Source organism: Vidua chalybeata, chromosome 10 (genome assembly GCF_026979565.1).
Source record: "Vidua chalybeata isolate OUT-0048 chromosome 10, bVidCha1 merged haplotype, whole genome shotgun sequence".
NCBI lineage: Eukaryota > Metazoa > Chordata > Aves > Passeriformes > Viduidae > Vidua > Vidua chalybeata.
In genome coordinates, this window is record NC_071539.1 from 8,790,510 (window position 1) to 8,811,263 (window position 20,754).

Here is a 20,754-nt window from a genome sequence, read left to right on the forward strand (position 1 = left end):
CCGGGAGCAGCACGTCCAGAGACGTCACTGCTGGGGGAGGAAGAGGAGGGAGAGGGGGAGGCGGGAAGAAGAGGAGGAAAAGGAGGAGAATGTGCGGGAGGAAGGCTGAGAAAGAGAAAGCGGAGGGGGATAAGGGATGAGGGAGAGGGAGGAAGGGGAGAACGGGGGAGAGGGAGGCCGGGAGGAAGAGGAGGAAGGGGAGATGAGGAGAGAGGTGAAGGGGAGATGAAGGCAGCCGGGGAGGATGAAGGAAAAGGGGGGCTGAAGGAAGAGGAAGAGGGGGATGGAGGAAGAGGAGGGGGCGCGGAGAGGAGGAGGATGGACGGAGGAAGAGGAGGGGGCTGAGGAGGAGGGGAAGAAGGCCGTCCACCGCGGAGAGCGCCGTGCCAGCACCGCGGACAGCGCCGCCCCGCCCGGCCCCGGCCCCCGTACACCCCCCGGGGGGACAAGGGCTGGGACCCTGCAGAAACAGGGCATCCCTCAGCCCCAGACCTCCCTGCCCCTGCCCTCCCCCGAGGGCCTGGTGGTGGAGGAGGGAGCACACGGCCTCCCACCCCCATGGAACTGGGTTGGGGACAGGTGGGTGCAGGCTTTGGAACATCACGTCTGACAGCAACGGCCCCTGCAGGAGATCCAGGCCAGCGCTCATGGCCAGGCCGATGGGTCAACCCGTGCTCATTCTGAAACGGACTGATGGCAATTAACGCTGTGGTACATTTTCCCTGGCACAGGAGGGCACTGCTGCGGTGCCACCCTCTCTTTCCCTTGGCAGGCAGGTTACCCTAACAGCTCCAAGGGCCTCCCTTCCTCCTTACTCACTCCTTCCCAGTCGGGGAGTTCCTGTCCAGTCCCCATCCCAAGGCCTTTCCCTGCCAAATGCTTCCCAGTATTAGTGATGCCAGGGCTGCAGCTCAGACAGATCAGCCTCTAATCTGGGGAATAGCCTCGGGTTAATTATTCTGTTCCCTCTGGGCTATGGCCAGGGTGACTCAGCAAGAGGCAGCCCAAGGCAGCTAAGACCAGCCTCCAGTCCCCAGGGGGACCAGCCTCTGTCCCCAACAGGGATACCCCACAGGGGAAGCCCAGCAGGGCCCAGCTGTGCCCCATCTCTACTCCAACTGCAAGACAAGGCCAGGAGGGAGCAGATAGAAAAACGCCCTCCCACACTGGAAGGTGTAGGGGGCAGCTGGCACACACCTCCCATCTCCTGCCCCAGGAGACCACACAGGTCCTGCCACTCATGCCTGTGGGAAAAGGGACATTTGGGGATATCAGGAGGGCTGTCTCTTCTGCCTCCAGAGACACTATGCCAGGCAGTGCCAGCAAGGGGAGTCCAGGGGGCCTGGCTCCAGGCACATCCAACCCCCTTGCCACCCTTCCAGCCCTGGAGTAGGGGGTACCTACCTGCCTTGCAGTGACAGGGGAGGTTGGTCCTTGCCCATGTTCAAGGCTGGCACCCCCACACCAGCCCAGGCACAAGGGACATGGGGGGGGCGGCAACAGCGGCACACGGGGCATTATTTAGCAATGTTCTTTTATTTCCAGTTTTAAGGTGAAAAGATGCCTTTAAATCTTCAATTAAATACTCCATAAAGAAAAAAAAAAAAAAAAAAAGGCAAAAAAAAAAATTATTTACAAATTCACGTGACCAGTAATTGAATCCTTGTTTTAATAATTACACATGCGGCTCGTCACATCCGGCGCTCTATAAATACAGGGGACGCGGATGAGAGGGCCGCCCTGTCGCTTGCCCAATTGTGGCCTTAAACGTTTGGGAGGAGGATGGGGGCTTTTGGGGACGTGGAGGGGACTCAGCCTGGCCCAGAGAGAAGGGGCCACCCCCCCTCCTCCCCGGCACCCTCCCCAGGTGTCAGAGCAGGAGCTGGAGGGGGAATGATTTATATTTAAAATTTAAAAACCATAGAGGGGAGGGGGTCCAGGCAGTGATGGAGGAATAGAGAGAGGACAGGGGAGGGGGAGAAATCACGCTCCTGTCCCCAAACCAAATTTAATAAGTTTATATATATATAATCTCTCTATATTTCATCAAGAAGCAGGGAGGAGAAAGAGGAGGAGGGAGAGGAGGGGAGATAGGTCCCCATCCTATCCCCCCCTCTCCATGACATGAATCCAGGGTGCTCTGCCCCACTCCCAGAGACCCGGTGTGTCTGCACTGGGAGGGGGGCGAGGAGGGTCCCCAAGGGGACCCATGGCAGCCACCGCCTCAGTCAGCATCTGTTTATTATCATGACAAACTCGTACAGGCCTTACAAACAGAACCAGGACAGAGGAAGAAGAGAGAGGAGAACTGAAAAAAAGAGAGGGGGGCTGCAAGGGGCACAGCAGGTGCCTCAGCCCTGGCATCAGCAAGTCCATGGGGGGCCAGGGGTGGGAAGGGATGGAGTCACTCCCCAGGGTGCCCACTCTCTCTCCCCCCTTCCTCCTCCTCCTCCTCCTCCTCACAGGTGGCTCAGTTGTTGTCCGACTCATCCTCAGCTTCCCGGAGCCAGGTGAAAAAGGCTGTCACCGATTTGAGAGCCACCCCTTTACCCTGCTGCTCAGCCGGGTCCTTGCTGGACTCCCACTTGTAGAAAGCCTCCTCCTTGATGACGTCCTCATCGTAGAGGGCATCAAAGAACATCCGCAGCAGGTCTGGGGTGGGGGGACAAAGGGGAACCTCTGCTATTTTCCAGCCACCAGCCACGCTGCTGGGGTGGGGACACATTTGCCACCCTCTCCTCCAACCACCCGCACCCACGATACTCACTGGGAGGCTGATCCAACTTCACCACCAAGGCTTGCAGGGCATAGAGTGCCTGGAGCTCCTTCTGCTCATCCCGCAGGTACTTCTGGAGCAGCTTGGCTTGGTTGTGGATGACCGTGGCATCCACGCGGTACGGGTTCTCAACTGCAGGGGACACGGCGTGAGAGGGGCAGCTGTAGGCAGGGAAACGCCCAGCACTCCCACCTCACCCTGGTACTCACAGACAATGGCCAAGTGGCACACAGACGTCATCAGGGCCCTGACAAACGTGTTGGACGAGACCTGCTGCTCGCTCAGGTTGGCCTAGAGGGGGGAGTGTAAAGGATTGTGAGCTGGAGAGGGAGCCAAGAGGGAGCCTCCAGACACTCAGGCATTGTGCCCCCACCCTCACCTCAATCCAGTCATATATTCTTTGGTTGTTCGGGTTCTCCTTCAGCAGTTTGTCCATTTGCTTGCACAGCTCCTCTGAGGTCAGCTCCTTGTGGCTTGGCATGTCTGAGCTGTCCCCCATCGTGTACTCCAATTTCTGGGGAAGCAGGCAGAGAGAGCTGTTGAAGGCAGCACAGGGGAGTGCCACTCTCACATTGCCCAAGGTCTGCCCACGGCCCATCTCTGCCCCTTGCTGCCACCAAGCCCCCACCTGCTCTGTGACAAATTTGTTGACATCCTGGTCCTCAGGCAGGAATTCCTTCCAGCTCAGGCCTCCATCCCGCCACAGCTTTCCTGCCGTCTTCTGGCCCTGTGGGACAGTCAGCATCAGCACGGCATGCCCTCCATCTCCAGGGAGGAAGCTACTGTGGTTTGGTCATGCCAGCCCCATGACCCAGACACTGAGAGGGATGCCCTTCACCATCCTCTCTTGTGGCAGGGGCTTCAATCCCCACATGCCCACCTGGCCCCCAAGCAGGATGCCAGTCCTTCAGACAGCAGCCAGCAGCCATAAGCCCCATGCACTTACCATGCCCTTGCACAACAAGCCCAGCACCTCGACCAGCAGTGTGGTGGCCTTCCCGATGGGCACCAAGGGCTTTGTAATCTCCCTGTGGGGCACAAGAGATCTGGGTGAGCTACCTGCCCCAAGGAGGACTCCCATGCCAGCCCTGCTGAGGAGCACAGCCCTCACCTGAACAGCTCCTCCATGGGGATGCCTTCCTCTTGCAGGATGGGGGTGATGAGCTCAGCCAGGTACAGCCAAATGTGTGGGATGTCAATCTCCATGTCCTCTGCGATCTCCAAGATCTCCCGCAGCCTGAAGAGCAGAGGGAGCTGTTGGGATCCAGCAGTCCCCATACCCTTGGCTAGGAGGGACCTCAGGATGTCTCAGTGTTGAGTTCTACTCAAGGCAGGACCAAATTCAAAGCCAGGCTGCCCCAGCCCCTCACCCTTTGTAATACTGCTCCTTGGAAAGCGTGCCTGCCTTCACCAGCTGGCAGAGCAGGGCTCCCATGTGCTCGCGGGAGATGGTGCTCCTCTCCAGCGTGGACTCGATGCCATTTTGCACAAAGATGTAGAGTGAGGAGGAGCTGCCCAGCTCCTGCACACACTGCAGGGCCTCCTGCAGGGAAACGGGAGGTCAGTACTGCCCTACAGCCAGCTCTGGCTCCCCATTTCCAAATCCAGGCACCACCAGGACCCTGCCCAACAGTGCTACCACACAGGGAGGGAAGCATATGGCATGTCAGAGGAACATATATGGTGTGTTAGGGTGCTTGGCCACCTCCTTCTCTCACCTTCATGTCATTGATGTGCAGGTATTCCTCTATGATCGCCTTGGATTTCTTCTCCAGTTCCTCTTCCGACAGCGCGGGCTTGGTGGATGTTGGAAGAGGTGTTGGCTCTTGTTTAACTGCAAGAGAAGAGCAGGGATCAGGCATCACCTGGGACAAGCAGAGCTGCAGGTGCAGCCAGACCCTGGGATATTGCCCCTCCCCAGCTCACTGGTCTCTCGGCTCCGGTCCCGTTCCTCCGTCATGCTCGCAGCCTTGCGCACGGCCTCGGGGCCGCCCTGCTTCTCCCGTTCTCGGCTCCTGTCCTCTGTCTCTTTGCTGAAGCTCCTCTTGGTGAGGGCAGACCTGTTCCTGTCTACTCTCTCCCCCCGGTCAAGACGCTCTAGACGGTCGCTGCCCTTCTCCGAACGTGACTCCCGGTCCCCTCTGTCCCCAGCCTTCTCTGACCTGTCACGGCTGGAGCTGCTCCTGGGTGAGAGAAAGACACACAGCGTGAAGAACCCATCACCACCCTCCCTGACCCCAGACTGTAGAGCTCTGTAAGGTAAGGCTGTCTCACTCCAATCCCCACCTCTTTTAGCACTTGACCATTCTTGGGGAAAAACTTTTTCCCTATTTCTCCCCCGTTCCAACTCATACCCTTTTCCTTTTTCTCTGCTCCTTGGCTGAGCACCGCCTGCCTTTGTCCTACCCATACCTTCCTTCTGACACAGACTGTGGCAAAAGCCCCCTTTTGTTTTCCTCTTCTCCCAAAAAAATCCAAACTCCAGCTCTCTTTGGAGACCTCACGCTCCCGCCCTTTAATGTCTATCCAAGGACCCCCAGGCCAGACCGAGCGCCCAGGGGTGGTCACCCAAGCACCAAACAGTAGGGAGGACACCCAGGGTGAGGTCAACCTTCCTTGCCACAAGGATTCACCACTGACTCTGAGCTCCATCAAGGCCCCATCTTGCCACAGGGCAAGTCCAGATACCGTAACTTGCCTATACACTGATCAACCACAAGACTGAATCAGGGGCTCTCCCTCAACCCCACACACCCATCCACCAAGGCAGGGCTGGCCCCTCACCTCTGCACCACACGGCGGGACTCTGGGCTCTCGGCAGGCATTGACTGCTGGAGCGCTGAGAAGCGGTTCAAGGTGCTCGTGGCTGGTCGCCCTGAATCAGATGCTGGGCATGAAAAGAGGGAAGTCTCAGAGTTTGGCAACTCCCTGGTAGAGGAACTGCCAGGGGAAGGATCACCCCTCCCACTCTGTCCCACAGCACCCAGCCAGTCCCACACTGCCTACCTGAATCTGCGGGCTTCGCGCCAGACCCTCCGCTGCTGCCTTTGCCCCAGCTCAGCCGCCCACCCGGTGCAAAGAGCTGGTTATTGGAGTCAATGGATCCAGGCTGCAAGTGCAGAGAGACAGTCAGGCCTGATCCCCCGACCAAGGCAGGACCTAGGCCAGGCAGCCAGCTCAGCTGCCACACCGCACCCCCAGCCTCACCTTGGTGATCTTCGTTAACCGGCTGGTGTCAATGGGCCGGTTGCCCTTGCTGATGGGCACTGTGCTCCAGCCATCATCTGCAACCAGGCTACTGCGCCCTGAGCACAAGAGGGACAGTCATAAGGTGCAGACCAGCCTTGAGCAGAGTCCAGCAGGAGCAACCAACTCCTAGCAAACTCAAGTGTCCCCAAGCCCAGACACTTACCACCAGAGGATGGCCCAGGGGGTCCTCTCCTCTTGTCCTTTGACATGAGCTGCTGCACTTTGATGTGTTCCCGATGCTCCTCCATCTCTGCTTCCTTGTGGATCTGATCGATGGTTTTGGGGCCCTGGTCTCCTCGCCGCGGTACCCAGCTATTCTGTAGAGGGCAGGGAAGGAGGGAAGAAGGAACTGAGATGGCTGAAAGATGGAGGGAAAGGGATTCCCCCTTCCCACTCTCAAAGTCTCAGGTTAGTCTCCTGCCTCGGCCATCACCACTCTTCATGTGTTGTGGCAGCTTTTGGCACAAAAAGGCTCAGGTTCCAGAGCCCCCCTGCATTAAACAGCCGCCAATTACTGTGTGCCCACTACCATTACCATGATAACCAAGAGCAGGGGCTAGCATGGTGTCTCTGGGGCTGGCCACAGCTCACATACCCACCTCACCCCTAGAGGGGACACATGGATTGCGGGCACTCAGAGGACATAGGCCAGCAGCTCCAAAGGACCAAGCAGCAGACAGAGGACAGTCCCCAGACAATTGCATTCCATGAACCATACCCGTCTTAGGTCAATCACATCCTGCAGCATGAAACGGATTCGGGATGATGTCTTTTTCTCTTTGATGATCTTCTCCATCTGATTGAAGTACTGGTCCATCCTAGGCTATAGAGGGACAGAGCCATGGTCACATTCCTCCTAAAGGCAAGGAAAGAGCAAGCAAGGTAGGGCAGGGCAAGGAGTACCTTGGCTTTCTCGAAGTCCAAGTCCTTGCCAATAGTCGTAAGCAGGCGGCAAAGGCACTCAAGAGACTCCTCATCGTGGTTTTTGAGCAGCTTCACCACACAGTCATGCATAATGGCCTCCGTCAACATCTTCAGTTTGAAGAGTTCTCCAATGAACTTGATGTTGCCCAGGGATCGTCGTCGGGCCTTGTCCCGCGCCTCCTCCAGCTCATCCTTCATACGTGCCTTCTCCTCGGGCTGCACAAAAAGCCCAGCAGGGCAGTTCAGTGTCCAGAGCCAGCCCATGGACACCCACGCCAGCCCTCAGCAGCAGACTCCCACCACAACTCACAGCACTGGCATCATCCATCTCCTTTTGCCGCTTCTCAAAGATCTCATCATCGTCCTTGTCCTTCTCAAACTCCTTCTGGCAGCGGTTGAGCAGCAGCTTGCGGAAGTTCACAGTCACTGTGGGCTTGTCTGTTGTGGGCACTTTAAGCTGCAGGGAGAGGTACAACCCAGAGAAAGAGCATGAGTTGTGTCTCCCCCAAAAGCTGGGCAACTAAGGTGGCACTACTCAAATCAGGGAAAAGCCACCCTACAACACTGTGATGCCCTGCTGAGACTCTGAACGGGGTCCTCCATCCACACACCCCAGTTTCTCCACTCCACATGGAAGGACCTGCACACTACTAAGCTCAGCTGAGATGGGCAAAAAAACCTTGCCCACCAGGCAGGAGACCACCCAGCTTCTGCTCACCCCCATAAGGCAACGGCACATATTAGCATAGGCAACAGAGAAGTTTGGCTCCGAGATGGCCTTCTCGAAGACGAGGTCGATGACACCCTTGAGCCGCTCCTCCGTGTCGATGGACAACTCCATCACCTGCTTCATCAGTTGCTGGAACATCTGGGGCGTCAGCTTGTTGAGGATGCTGCGGACACGGCGGAGCAGTTCCTGCAAGGGCAGCAGGGTCAGCAAGAGCTGGGCACCCTTCCCCCAGGCCCTCCGACTGCCTGCCCACCCCAGCTCCCACCTGTGTCTTGATATTCTCAGGATCCTCCTCCTCGGAAGCACGTTTGCTGCTGGGTTTCCAGGCCTTCTCGGCCTTGTTCAGCTTGACATCCTCATTGAGGGACACAGTAGCAATGATTTTGCGGGGCTCCTTCCTCGGGTTCTGCTGGGAGCGGCGGGGACCCAACCCTGAGGGCTGACACATGGAGAAGAAACTCAGCTCTCTGCTCTGGGACCATGTGAGCTGGCTCCCAGAAGTCCCCAGTCCACCTACTCAGATCCTCAACTCCATCATGGACATCAGTGGCCCAGACACAGCGGCTCGAAAGCTTGATCATCACAGAGAGGCAGAGCAGGATGGCAGGAATGAAGTGAGGAGATACTCACCAGGCCCCGGTTGCCCATGACAGGCCGGCCAAGGTTGGCAAAGGAGGGGGTGAAGTCAGGGCTGCAGTTCATGCCACTGAGGCGGATGGGGTCGATTGCCCGCAGTGGGGTCTTGTTGGCCTGCGAAGGTACACACGGCTGAGGATGCCCGGGGGCAGAGGAGCGGGACGGATCCATCCCCCAGCCTCAGCGCCGGGACAAGGAACTGGAAAAAAGGCCCCAGAGGTGCCCCCGCACCCACCAACCCAGGCTCAAGGGTCACTGCAGATGCAGCAACAGGACCCTGAGCACAAAAGTAAGTCCCTGCCCCGCCTTCACAAGGCACAAAGAGGAGCCAGATCCCCACCAAACCACCACCCACAATTCCCCAATTTCCAGGGCCGCACCGACCTTGTCCAGCACCACATCTGTGATCTGGGGCAGTCCCTCAGGTTTCTGCATGCTGGCAAAGATGAACTGGAATCCCAGCAGGAACTCCCGGTCATATCGCTTCTTCTCCTCAGGGTTCAGTGGCTTCCATTGCTCTGCAGTGGGGGGCAAGAGGGAGACTCTAATGTGGCCTGTCCCATATTCTTCACTCTGAGCTGTGATGGGTCTGGGTCTACACAAGGACAAGTGAGGTGAGATGTAGACAACCACAGAACTGCCCCAGCCTGGTACACCATGAGCATAACCACGCATGCTTAGAAAGCCTGATGCCACCAGCTCCCTGCCAAGACCCTTGTGCTGGGAACTCTGTTCCACACCCCATGCCAAGCTTGGGGACAAGATGGGAGGAGAATGTGAAATTTAGGACAGTGGGACCATGCCACCCACTGCTGGATCCAGAGGTGGTGGCTGCCAGCAGAGGACTGTGCCCAGGCACAGCTCACCTTCCTTGTAGCCATACTTCTGGCCAGCAGTCTTGCCCTTCTCCGGGGCCAACTTGTCTTCCTTCTCCTCCCACGTCTCTTCCGACTCTTCCTGTGGACGGGCAGGAGCCACGTCCTCTGCTTCACTGGCAGGGACAGATGTGGGGGGCTTGTTCTCCGCCTCCGAGGCACTATCACCGGTCTGAGACTGCAGTGGGGGGGACAGGGACAGCAATCACCCACACGAGCCTGTTCCTGTCCCCTTCACCCCACTCCTCGGTGTCCACCCCACCTCAGATCCTCATTACCATCACAGAGCATCAGTGGCCCAGACACGATGGCACAAAGCAGAGTTCATCACAGGAGGAGATGGGACACAGGGTGATCCCCGGACACCCCTGGGACACTCACCTCTTTAAAGGCATCCAGCAAATCACCTAGTGCCTCCTTCTTGTTCAGCTCCTTTATCCTTCGTTTCTTCTTTGGCACCGACATGGCGACTGGGAGGAGAGGCAGGAAGGTCAAAGACAGGAACCCTCCCAGTCCCCAGTACCCTGACACTAGCTATGGAGTCACCAGCAAGGCCCCAGTAACAGCAGGTGAGCTTCAAGACGGAGCCATAGGGATGTGGTCCTGCCACCCCATAACAGCCCCCATCCCCAAACACACCCCGATTTACCTTCATCAAAGCCACCCAGGCACACCACTGCCCTAGTGCATGCTCTCCATCCTCTCAGAGGATCCCTGCAGACACTGCTCTACAGGCAGCCCTTACAGGGACACCGCCATACAAATCTATGTTCCGATACACAGTCCCCTCCCTGGCACCCCTATACACCAGCCCATACATGTGCTCCCCAGAAATGTATCTGCCCCCAGGTTGCCCTCCTAGAGCACCCCTGTATCCCTGCCCAAGGCACTCTATATAAACACATCCTGTGAACCCATCTTCCCCATCACTCCTACGTAACCCCAACACTTCTGTGCAGGGTGCTTAAAGAAAAAAAGAGAAACCCCAACACATCCCCAAGGCACCTCACTTTCCTCAATCACCCCTCTGTACTTGCATACCTCTACACAGCATGCCCGACATCTTCCCTGCCAATCCTCCACCTCCCAGTGTCCTCAATGACTGGGGACAATCCTGAGATACAACCCCGATACACCACCCTACACCCCTGCGTAAGACATCATATAAAACGCACTTCCATTCCCCATGACATCCCCCACAGACAGCCCTCTATACCCATCCCATCCATCACTACATAGATGTACTCCCCAGATATCCTCCCCAGATATACCCCTGATCCCACCATCCATAGACACCTTGTCCCTCTCAGCATCCCATACACATCCTATACTCCTAACCACATCTCCCTCTCCACACCTCCCTGTACCTCATGCTCCCCCCAACACCCACCCTGGGGCACCCTGCAGCCCAGCATTCCCAACCTTGTGCGGTCGCCTCCGAGATCTGCGAAGGGGCAGGGGCTGGGCTCAAGCTTCGCTCCTGGGTCTCACCAGGGCCTTCACTCTCTTCGTCCTCCTCCTCTGCAGCGGGGGAGGCAGGGGTGCCAGGTTGGGCTGGCTCCTCAGGCTCTGAGATAGGGCTGACATCTGACTCAGGCTGTTCCTCACTCGGCTCCACTTTGCTGGTGCCCTCCACACCATTGGGTAGGGGCAGCTCTTCAGGCTGGGCAGTGGGGGAGTCCAGGGTGGGCACAGGCACCGGCTCAGAGACCGGCACTGGCTGGCACGCGGGCGCCTCAGGGACCGTCTCAGGCGTCTCCTCCAAAACCCCATTGGCCTCACCAGTGGGCTCGGGGCAGGGCTCTTCCCGGGGTGGTGGGGGGCTGGGGGAGGCGGGTTTGGCAGGCATTTCAGAGGCCTGTGGTACAACAGGTGGTGGCGACGGCGCAGCCGGCACCAGGGGCACGGCTGGCATTGAGGGAACAACGGGCACCGGCGGCACCTCGGGGGGCACAGGCTCCTGCAGGGTGGGCTCTGGGAGGGGAATAGCAACCTCCTCCTCCTCTTCCTCCTCCTCCTCCGCAGCCACTGTGTCCATGTTGGGCGCGGGCACAAGGGGCAGCTCCGCAGCCCCTGGCACTGTAGTGATGGCGCTTAACGTCTTTTGCGGGTCAGGTGGCGCCTCGCCCTGCTCCGCTTTCGTGTCCGTGTCCACAGGAGGCTCCATTGGCACCAGCGTCACGGGCGAGAGCACCACGGGCTCCACCTCGGGGATCAGGGGAGGGGGAGGAGACGGGGATGCCGACTTGCTGGGCTCCAGGGAGACAGGCTTGCTCACCACCAGCGCAGGCTTCGGGCGGTCATCTGCAAGGTGGATGGTGTTAACGGATGACTCTGAGATTCCCCGCTCATCCCACATTCCTCCCCAGATCCCACTATCTTCAGGAGACATAGGGACAGATGTACCAAGCCACATCACAAATGGGGGATGGGGAAAACAGAGGTCCTCTAGTGCCCAGAGGACAGCTGAGATGAGTATACAGCCCCTGTAAACTCTCCTGGATCCAAAAGGTCCCCAGGTATGCAGGGATGGCCTCCGACCCCACAAGTGTCAGGAGAACCAAGGAACAGCAGGGCTGGCATTTCACATCCAGTAGTGCCAACACCAGGGAACCTTGCTGCAGCCATGCCAGCTGGCACACCCAGCCCTGGCACAGGCACTTACCAGGCCGGACAATAACTGCTACATGAGGGGTCTCTCCATTGGCCTGGGGCTCCAAACCGCTTCCAGCCTGAGGGGGCAAAGAGGGAGTTGAACAGAGCCATGTGCACTTCCCTCTGCCACAGCTACGAAGTCAGAGGATCCACTTACCTGTGGAGGGGTAGGGGTGGATGAGGTCCTTGCTCCAGACATAATTTCTTCTGTAATGTCTTTGCCACCTTGGTTGGGGTCTCGTATTCGGATCTGTCCAAGAATCAGAGCAGAGTGGGGAAGTTGTTGGCAGAGTGCAGGACACAACACAAGGGCCACTCCCCTTCCATGAGCCCAACACCCCACCGGACACTGTGCTCCAAAGGGAAAAGGGAGGTTCATTCACTGCACTGCCTGTCCTGGCCACACATTTTGGGGAACAGTGGGTGCCAGATCCTCTCACCAGAGGGCATAGTGTCCCACAGACACTGGTCTGTTCCAGTGCCTTGCAAGTCATCGCAATAGGCAGCTGGAACCAGCAGGTCCCCAGGCCAGTGCCATCAGAAATCAGGGGACCCCAATACATCACTGTGCTGGCACAGGGGCTGCAAGGACCCCCCCTCATTTTGGGGACAATACAGGGGACTAGCCTCAGCACACATAAAACCAGAGTGGGTTCTGTGCCACCCCAGGAACACCCTATATGCCCACAGCCTCACTTGCCCCATGTCTGCCATGGGCGTGGCACGAGCTACAGGGCACCCTGCTGCGGGGTGACTGGAGGGGCACACATGGGTCAGTGCATGGCAAAGTGCAGCCACGAGTCTTGTCCTCTCTACCTTCTGAACACGACCTGCTCCCAGAACACCAAGTGCAGAGCTCAACCCATCTCTGATGAGAAAATGCCAGCATCCCACCTCCCAGTGGCAACCCCTGCCTCCCAGCACAGGGCCATGCCGGCAGCCACCCGGCTCCCTGCTATAAATAGGCCCCATGCGAGGCCTCTGAGCACCGGCATCTCCGGGAGCAGACAGCAGTTGGCAGCCGCGGCACCCCCGCCCTCCCGGGAGCTGTGACTCAGCACAACGCTGCCTGCCGGGACGACCAAGGTCGCCAGCACCCACCACGCACCCCAGTTCCCTTGCTAAGCCCTCCAGCCTATGGGGACACAACCGTGTGCCAACCCTTTTCCCTGGCATGCTGCACCACATCCCATCCCACACACCACCAGCACCTGGGGCTGACACCATCCCCCCTCCTGCACATGAGCACACCCTCTTGCACATGAGTTCCCCCGTGCCGGGAGGCAGATGGCTCCTTACCGTCTTGCGTTCTCGTTTCGGGGGGATCGGTGGTTGCTGGCTTACAATGACCTGGGCAGTGGGGACCCCCGCTGGGAACTGCTGCACCCCCTGCGCCGGGTAATACGCACCCGCTGAAGGAGAGGAGAGAGCGTCAGACCAGCCAAGCCAGATCCTCCAAGCCTGTCCCAAAGACTCCCTGATCTCCCAAACACAGGGGTCTGTCAAGAGCCTGAAGAGCCCTTGCTGCTCTGCAGCGAACCCCCATCGCATCCGGCCTGGATTGTCCCAACCCGCCTGACAGGCCTGACTGAATTCCTTCCCTGTGAAGCAGAGAGCGTCCCCGCGCCACCCCCACGCCCAGCCAGGCCCCGCAGGCATCCACCGTGCCCACCAGCTCCACGCCACCAAGAGCCCTGCCTGGACACTCGGCCATGTCAGGTACAGGCGTCCTGGCTCTGCAGGCGGCCGCCGTCCTGCCTGCACCCTTATCTCCCCAGGACCAGCACCAGCCCGAGGGCGGCACCAGACAGGCTGAGGGGCTCAGGCTCCCCATGCAGCCCGAGTCCCTGGAGAGTCCAGCCCAGAGGAAGGAGCTGTGCTGAGGGACAGAGGCAGAGCTGGACCCCATCCAAGGCTGGCACAGCCCTCAAGAGGTGCTCCACTCCTCCCAGGGCATCTGCGAGCATCACTCCGGAGCAGTGCCACAGGGATATGGGTGAGTTGGGACAGGCACAGCTGGGTCCTGGACCCCTCTGGCTCCAGCACCTTCCCTGCTGCACTGACCCTGAAAGTCAACCAAGGTGCTTTGGTGACTGCCTCATCCCTGAGTCAGGGACCCTCCCTTTGCTCAAGAGACTCGCAGGGACGCTGAATGGGCCTCACACGTTAGGATGGGCTGGGCATGGGGGGAAGGAATGAGATCCCGAGCTGCCTAGCCCTAAGGACCACACAGGAGACCCAATCTGATTCATTTGTCAAGGGTCACCCTACCAGTCCTGTGGGCAAGAGGCAAGTGCTGCCAGCTTCCCCAGGAAGAGCCACAGCAGCACCAAAACAGAGGCTGGGGGTACACCCATCCTGGAACCTCTAAGAGATACCCAGAGCATATCCCAGGGCTGTGCACAAAGGCCCAAGCACAGGAGAAAGACACAGCCAGGGGTCACCTCCCTCCTCTGAGGAGCTGGCTGGGCCCTGAGACAAGAGGGAGGGAGGCCGGGCACGTACCTGGCTCAGGAGAAGCCCATCTCTGCCCCGGTTATGCTTTGCTGCTGTGCTGGGGCCAGGCCGGAGGCCTCGGCTCACATTTCTGTGTCTGCTGGGCCTCCCGGGGCCAACCAAGCCTAAATATAGTCACAGCCCGGGTGGCCACATGCGAGCAGGGGGAAGGAGGAGGGGCTGCTCACATCACACTCCCCAAGCACCAGGAGGGGGCAGGCACGGAGCACCCCAGCTCAGCTCCTGGGAGCAGGAGCTGAGGGGGGTCAGCAAGCACTGAACTGCTCACCACCTTGACAGCAAGTGAGGGGAAGTAGGGGATAAAGTCTGCCCCAGCCCTCCGCCAGCAGAGTTAAATATTAAACAGCCCCAATTTGGAAAAGGACAGGGGTGACTGGACTGGTACGAATGGACCAGCGGGACATGATGTGCTGCTGGGCAACAAGCAACTGTTGCCCAAAACAGCCTGCAATGGAGTCACAGAGTCAGCCCTGGTGAGCTGTGTTCAGCTCGGCAGGACACATAGAGGCCAGGGGAGCAAAAAAACGGGGAAGTGCTGGGACTGAAAGAGCACCGGGGAGCAGAGCAACCCCTCTGTCTGTACCGTAAGTCCCGAACTCTGTGGGGCTGGCTCCAGGGTAAAAACTAGGGGCGCCAGGTTGGACCGGGTACTGTTGGGTCGGGACAACGTACGTGGAGCGACCCTGCAAAAGGAGAGAAGAGGAAAAGTCAGTAATGTCCCCTGCAGAGCACGGACATACCCCGAAAACACTAATGTAACCCCAAACCTGACTGTGAACTAGTTGTACACCAGGGCAGTGAGCAGGACACAGGCAGAGTAGACACTAGGTGCCCTAGTGAACTGTTGGGGAGGGGATCAGTACTGCCGCCTCTCTACAGAGCCAGCAGCACCCTGCTCAAATCAGTGGGTGCTCAGAATCTCAGGACCCCTTCCACCCTCCCAAAAGAGACCCAGGCTCCAAGCCCAGGCAACACTTCCCACCGGTGCCCATCCCAGCTCCCTCCCACAGAGTCCAAAGCATAGCCCTCACCTGTCCGGGAATGTAATAGGCTCCTTGGGAAGGTGTGTAGGATATCTGGGAGGGTATCATCATCACCTGGGAAGCAGCTGGATACACATGGGCAGGAGGGCCGGGCCGAGCCGTCGTGTTACTCTGCACGCGGGACGCACTGGCGGGAGGCTGTGCCCTGTTCTGGTAGAAATGCTTGGGGAGAGATGGGGCACAGCGTCAGCAGGAGCTCCAGCACCTTCTTCTGCCACCACCGCACACGGGGGAAGACACCAGCCCCCCCACACTGCCGGGATGCAGCACCGCCTCGGCAGCTCACAAGGCCACCCCCCACCCCGGCACCATCCTGTCCCCACGCACCTGCGGGGCCGCCTGGGTCCACCCGACCCAGCTCATGCCCGGCGCGGCCCCGGCCCAGCCCTCCCGGGGCCGGCAGCTCAAGCGCCCGGGGCCGGCCACGGCCGCACGCAGCTCGGCGGCGGCGGGTCCCGGCGTGCTCTGCACCGGCTCCCGGCGCTCGCGGTGGATGCTGGGACCTGTAGTCCCACCATGCCGGAGCCGGACAACATGTGGAGCTCCGTATTCCAACCCCGGCCAACGCCGTTCATCCCGACCCAGCTTGTTTGTCGGGCAAGAACATCCCCGGGAGCAGCAGCTCCAGCCCAGCGATGAGTGGGCAAGGAAGGGTCAGCGCATGCACCCCCGGGGCAAGGAGAAAGTGTTACCTGAAGAGACCTGAATCCTCCCTGTTAGCAAGCGCACGCATACAGAGGGAAAGGGGGAAAGAGAGAGACAGGAGTTACTGGCACTGGGACAGGAATAGCAGAGGAACAGACAAGAGGTCAGGGAGTCCTTTGCCCTGTGCCCACATCCCAAATACACTGAGGTCCCCTGTAGGGACCTCCCAAGGGGCAGGGATGGGTCTGATGAGCTCCCAGACAGCACAGCCAAGGATGTCACCAGATCTGTCCCCAGCAGCTCCTCTACACAAGAGGGCTGATGGAGGTCCAGAGCCTTGCACGCGACTGCAGGGCCTTGGGAGATCAAGCAAAGCAGGGAGGAAAAGGAAGATGAGGAAGAGCACAGGCAGAAGCAACAGCCTGGGCTGGAGTTAGCACAGGCACAGCCACATGCTGCAGGCTTCATGCAAGGAGGGAACTGGGGAGACACTGCAGAGAAACCTACCCAAAGTCAAGCAGGCATCCCGCACTTTCCCCAGACCAGCCTATCCCCAGAGTCCAGGGTCCCCATATGCTCCCCAGACCCTTCATGCCCAAGGTGGGTGTTTCTGTGCAGTGTCGGGGAAGGGTGTTCAGCATGCAGGGCAGGGGAAGCGGGTTAGTACCTGCTGGTGAATAGCCCGAGGCCCTGCTGGAAACTGAGAGAGGAGGAAAGGGAGGTTTGGGGCAGGGGAGGAAGGAGAGAAGAGCAGTCACTCTGTGGGCATCCTCACTGGAGGCACCTGCCCTCCCACCCCAGGGCCAGGAGGTCCTCAGGTGGCAGTCGTGGTCCAGATCATGGGCTCATTCCCCCTTTCACAGGCACACACCACGCCCGAGAGGCACCACATTGCTCCTAACACCCCTGGGTTCCGTGGCAGTGTGGGCTACTCAGCCAGGAAGCAGAAAGCTGTTGGATACCCCTTATCACCCTCTGCAGCTCTGGACAAAATCCTTACCTGGCGCGGCTGAGAAGGCGTATTCATTTGTGAGGTCGGTGCCGGGTTAAAAACCACAGGTGCCGTCTGACCAGGTGGGAATGTCGGCTGGAAGAAGGCAGGGAGGCAGTGAGATGGTACCACTGCCCTTGGCACCAACTGGGGAGGCAAAGCTGGGTCCCCCAGCCCTGCAGGGGACAGTTACCTGCGGCAGTCCGGGAGAAGGGGCAGGGTGCGGGGCAGTCGGGGCTCCTCCTGTGGGCTGTGGAGCTTTGTTCATTTCATGGGGTTGTGCATAAGGATCCCCTCGCTATCTACAGGAACGGGGACAGAGGGCATAAGCTGGCGATGGCAGCACCCCAGGCATCTGTCTCCTGCCCACGTCAGCCCTAAAATCTGCACATCTCCAGCCCCACAGCCTACCAGCGTAAAGCCAGGCATCAGCCATGCCCCACAGACAGCATCCCACCAAGGCACGGACCCCCAGCCACCTCCTCCTGCCCCACTGGGCCACGGCGAAGATGGGGTAGGTACTTCCAAATCACCCAGCCTGGGCAGGTCCTCACACCCTTCAGAGCACACCCCCCATCATGCCCCAAACCCAGCCATGCCCACCAGCAGGACCGACCCACCCAAGGTGACCCCACAAAGCCTGTCTGGGCCCTACACAAAAGCGGGCACCAGTGCCCATGATTTGCCACCAGCACCTAGGCCACCACTAACTCCGGGGGGCTGGGTGGGCCGGCGGCACCCCGGCGTCAGCCGTGCCCAGCTCCACCCCGGCTGACCTACTAAGCGCTTCCCCCGGCCGGCCAAACCTGTTCCTGCCGGTGGCGCCGGGTCCCCAGCGTACACCACAAACGCCTACCAGGGAAGGCAGGGAGCAGCTCCCATGTCCCCCCACACCACCGACACTCCTGCCCACTGCCCTGCCCAGGGGAGTCTGCAGCCCCCTGCCACTGCCAGCACCCAGGCAGCCCGGACACCCTCCCGGCTGTCCCAGGAAGGACTTGGCAGCCAGTGCCGCTCTCCCCGCCCCAGTGCAAAGGCCGCCGGGGCAGGAAGGAGAGGCAGTACCCCGCACACTGTCAGGGCTCCCCTGCACCCCATGGCACCCAGCAAGCCCGGTGCGGCCAGACACCCAAGGGAGCAGCCCTAGTGCCTCTTGTAATCTGACGCCTGGACGCGTCAGCACTGCCGGCCCCCGGCCCAGCTGCGGGCACTGCCAGACACGTCCCACCAACACTGGGAAATGGGGCACCCCAATCCCCCCAGGGCTGCGCCTTGGTATGGGGATGCCACCCCATCACAGGGATCCCCTGAGCCACAACCCCAGAGGAGATGGGCCCTGCCAGGGTTTCAGGAGGTGGCAGGGGCTGGGTTGCACCCCCCAGTGCTCCCCCCAGACCCCTTCTCACCGGGGACCCAAGCACCTGGCACGGACAGCCCGTACCTGAGCCAGCTTAGCTAGGCCTTGAGACCAATCACCCCTAAACAGAGGGGGAGGATTGTCTCACAGGGGACAGGGACACCCGGGGACAGCCAGACCTGGTCTCCTCCGCCAGACACAACCGGGAGCGAGCAGGATACTCACCCCCCCGCGGGAAAAACCTGGGCCGGCTGAGCGGGCCTGCAGAGACCGTTCATCCGACTGACTGGGAGAGAGGAGGGAGCGGGGAGAGAGAGAGAAAGAGAGATCAGGCCGGGCCCCGCGGGGGGAGCCCGGACTGGCCCCGGCTTCGCACTGGCCCGGGTAGCCCAGCTGGGCCAGGGAATGCGGGTTCCGTCCCGGGGGGACAACGGGGCACCGCCGTGGCTGTTTGTAATCGGAGTCGCCGCCGCCTCTCTTGCGCCGGGAGCGGCCGGGCCGCGGCCTGTGCTGGGCCCGCTGACGGGGCGGGGGGTCCTGCCCGGGGGGGGGATCCGGGAAGGCCTAGCTCGGTCCGAGTGAGGGGCCGGGGGACGGGAGCAGCAGTTCGGGGAGACGGGAACGTACGAGGGAGTGGGAGAAAAGACGAGGATCACCGACGGCGGAGCTGGGACAGGCCGCGGCGGTGGCCCGAAAGCGGCCGGCCCCGCCAGGCCCAAGCGCGGCCTCGCCCCCAGGCCGAGGCGGCGGCCAAACCGGCGGCTGCGGCCGGCTCCGTCCCGGGGCGGCGGCACCACCATCACGGCGGCGGGAGGGCGCGGTGCGGTGCCCGGTGCGGCATCCGGCGGCCCCGCTCCCCCCCGCGGCGGCGGCGGCCTCTGCCAAGGACACGTGTCACTGCCGGCCGCAACCGCGGCCCCGCGGGCACCGGCGGCGGCACGAGAGCACGGTCGCGGCGGGGCGGGGGCGGCAGTACTCGCAACACATGCGGCGGCGGCGCCGGGCCTAGGCGGGCGCGGCGCCGGGAGCACGTGTGCGGCGGTGGCGGCGGGGCGCACCGGCCGGCACGTGGGCGCGGACCGACGCCGCCGCCGCGGGATCACCGGGACTTGGGTGACCATCGGGACGAGCGGGGGGCCCGGCGCAGCAGCGGAGCGAAGCACGGGACGGGGCGTGGGAAGGGGGGTGGCGGCGGCGGGGCGGCACCCACGTGGTAGCGGCGGCGGCGGCGGCGCGACAAGGCCCGGCGAAGCGAAGCCCGAGGAAGGGGGAGGAATAGGGCGGCACGCGCGGCCCCGGTACCGGCGCCCCCCCCCCGCCCCCCCCCCCCCGCGGGGCGCGCGCCCGCCCCGCCCCCGCCCGTTACCTTCAGTCTCCTTCAGCGCGCGCGGCCCGACGCAGCCGCAGCGCAGCGCAGCACGACCATTTCCGGAGCCGCGCCGCGCGCAGGGGGCGGGGCCGCGGGGCCGCGCGCCCGCCGCCGCCGCGGGGGAGGGGCGACGGGGGCGGGGCCGCCACGCCCGGAGCCGCGCCGGGCCCCGCCCCCGCCGCGCGCGCTGCGCCGCCGCCGCGCCCCGCCCCGCCGCTGGGGTCACGTGGCGGGGCGGGGCGAGGCCCACGCGTCCCAGAGGAGGCCGCGGTCCGCACGGCTACGCCCCATCCCGGCAGCCGCGGCCGCCGTCCCGTCCCGCCGCTGCGCGCCCCGTGCAGGGTCACGAGGTGAGTGGGCGCACCTGGCGCCGGCACCGTTCGGGACGCACACTCACCCGGGGCCTGACACCACCCGGGTCCCACAGCCACCCAGGGACCGGCACCAGCGGCACCCGCACCCACTCAGTGCGTGGCACCACCGGGACCCGGCCTCACCCAGAACTTGACATTGCCCTGGCGCGCGCCCACCCGTGCTCCATACAACCTTGGGCACATCCGTGGCCGCACCGTCCTGCACCAGCACCTTCCCGGGACCAGCATCCACCCAGGGTCTGCTCTGACGCGAGACTTGCACCCATCCAGCACCCACCCCTCTCCCGGCCAGGAGCTGCACCTGCCCAGAACACACCCAGCACCTCACACCCACAGGGGACACGGTCCCCACCCTGTGCCCCGCAGGATGTAGCGCCTTACCCCAACCCTGCATCCATCCCACTCCCTTTGGTACTCAGCACCCCACTCCCACGCAGACACAGCCTCCCCTGTCCACCCAGCTGGGGCACAGCAGGATCCAGACACCGTCAGTTTTGGAAACAAGACAGGGCTTTCCTCTTCGCTAAAAATACTTCCCATGTGCCTTCTATCCCCACCTCCCTGACTGCTTTTAATCCCAATGTCAGCTCTGGAGCAGCACCAAATGATGGCA

At 61.2% G+C, this 20,754-nt stretch overlaps 1 protein-coding gene and 2 non-coding genes across 12 annotated transcripts; all 3 read right to left on the reverse strand.

Moving 5' to 3' along the window:
• Positions 1-1,517: 1,517 nt before the first annotated feature.
• On the reverse strand, positions 1,518-19,837 carry EIF4G1 (eukaryotic translation initiation factor 4 gamma 1). Of its 10 annotated transcripts, XM_053951373.1 has the most exons (35): positions 19,765-19,837; positions 18,624-18,684; positions 17,235-17,343; positions 17,051-17,137; positions 16,718-16,750; positions 16,098-16,118; positions 15,394-15,567; positions 14,946-15,045; positions 13,145-13,257; positions 12,003-12,095; positions 11,856-11,922; positions 10,613-11,494; positions 9,572-9,660; positions 9,182-9,368; positions 8,700-8,833; positions 8,310-8,447; positions 7,945-8,118; positions 7,668-7,865; positions 7,260-7,406; positions 6,929-7,165; positions 6,744-6,848; positions 6,189-6,342; positions 5,984-6,081; positions 5,783-5,885; positions 5,561-5,663; positions 4,703-4,959; positions 4,495-4,610; positions 4,147-4,319; positions 3,888-4,013; positions 3,723-3,804; positions 3,405-3,503; positions 3,156-3,290; positions 2,986-3,067; positions 2,768-2,908; positions 1,518-2,652 (listed from the first exon to the last, which is right to left on the reverse strand). In XM_053951373.1, the coding sequence occupies exons 3-35, from the start codon at positions 17,307-17,309 to the stop codon at positions 2,471-2,473; spliced, it is 4,905 nt and encodes a 1,634-aa protein (XP_053807348.1). In that variant the 5' UTR covers positions 17,310-17,343; positions 18,624-18,684; positions 19,765-19,837; the 3' UTR covers positions 1,518-2,470. The 10 variants fall into 10 exon arrangements, with proteins under 10 accessions (XP_053807348.1, XP_053807357.1, XP_053807350.1 ...); XM_053951382.1 differs by lacking the exon at positions 16,718-16,750 and having other exon boundaries at positions 8,310-8,429; XM_053951375.1 differs by lacking the exon at positions 19,765-19,837 and having other exon boundaries at positions 8,310-8,429.
• On the reverse strand, positions 8,193-8,267 carry LOC128793274 (small nucleolar RNA SNORD66). Its single transcript, XR_008432730.1, has one exon. It is a non-coding gene; the product is annotated as a small nucleolar RNA SNORD66 (small nucleolar RNA).
• LOC128793273 (small nucleolar RNA SNORD66) lies at positions 9,450-9,526 on the reverse strand. The gene has a single exon (XR_008432729.1). It is a non-coding gene; the product is annotated as a small nucleolar RNA SNORD66 (small nucleolar RNA).
• Positions 19,838-20,754: the final 917 nt, after the last annotated feature.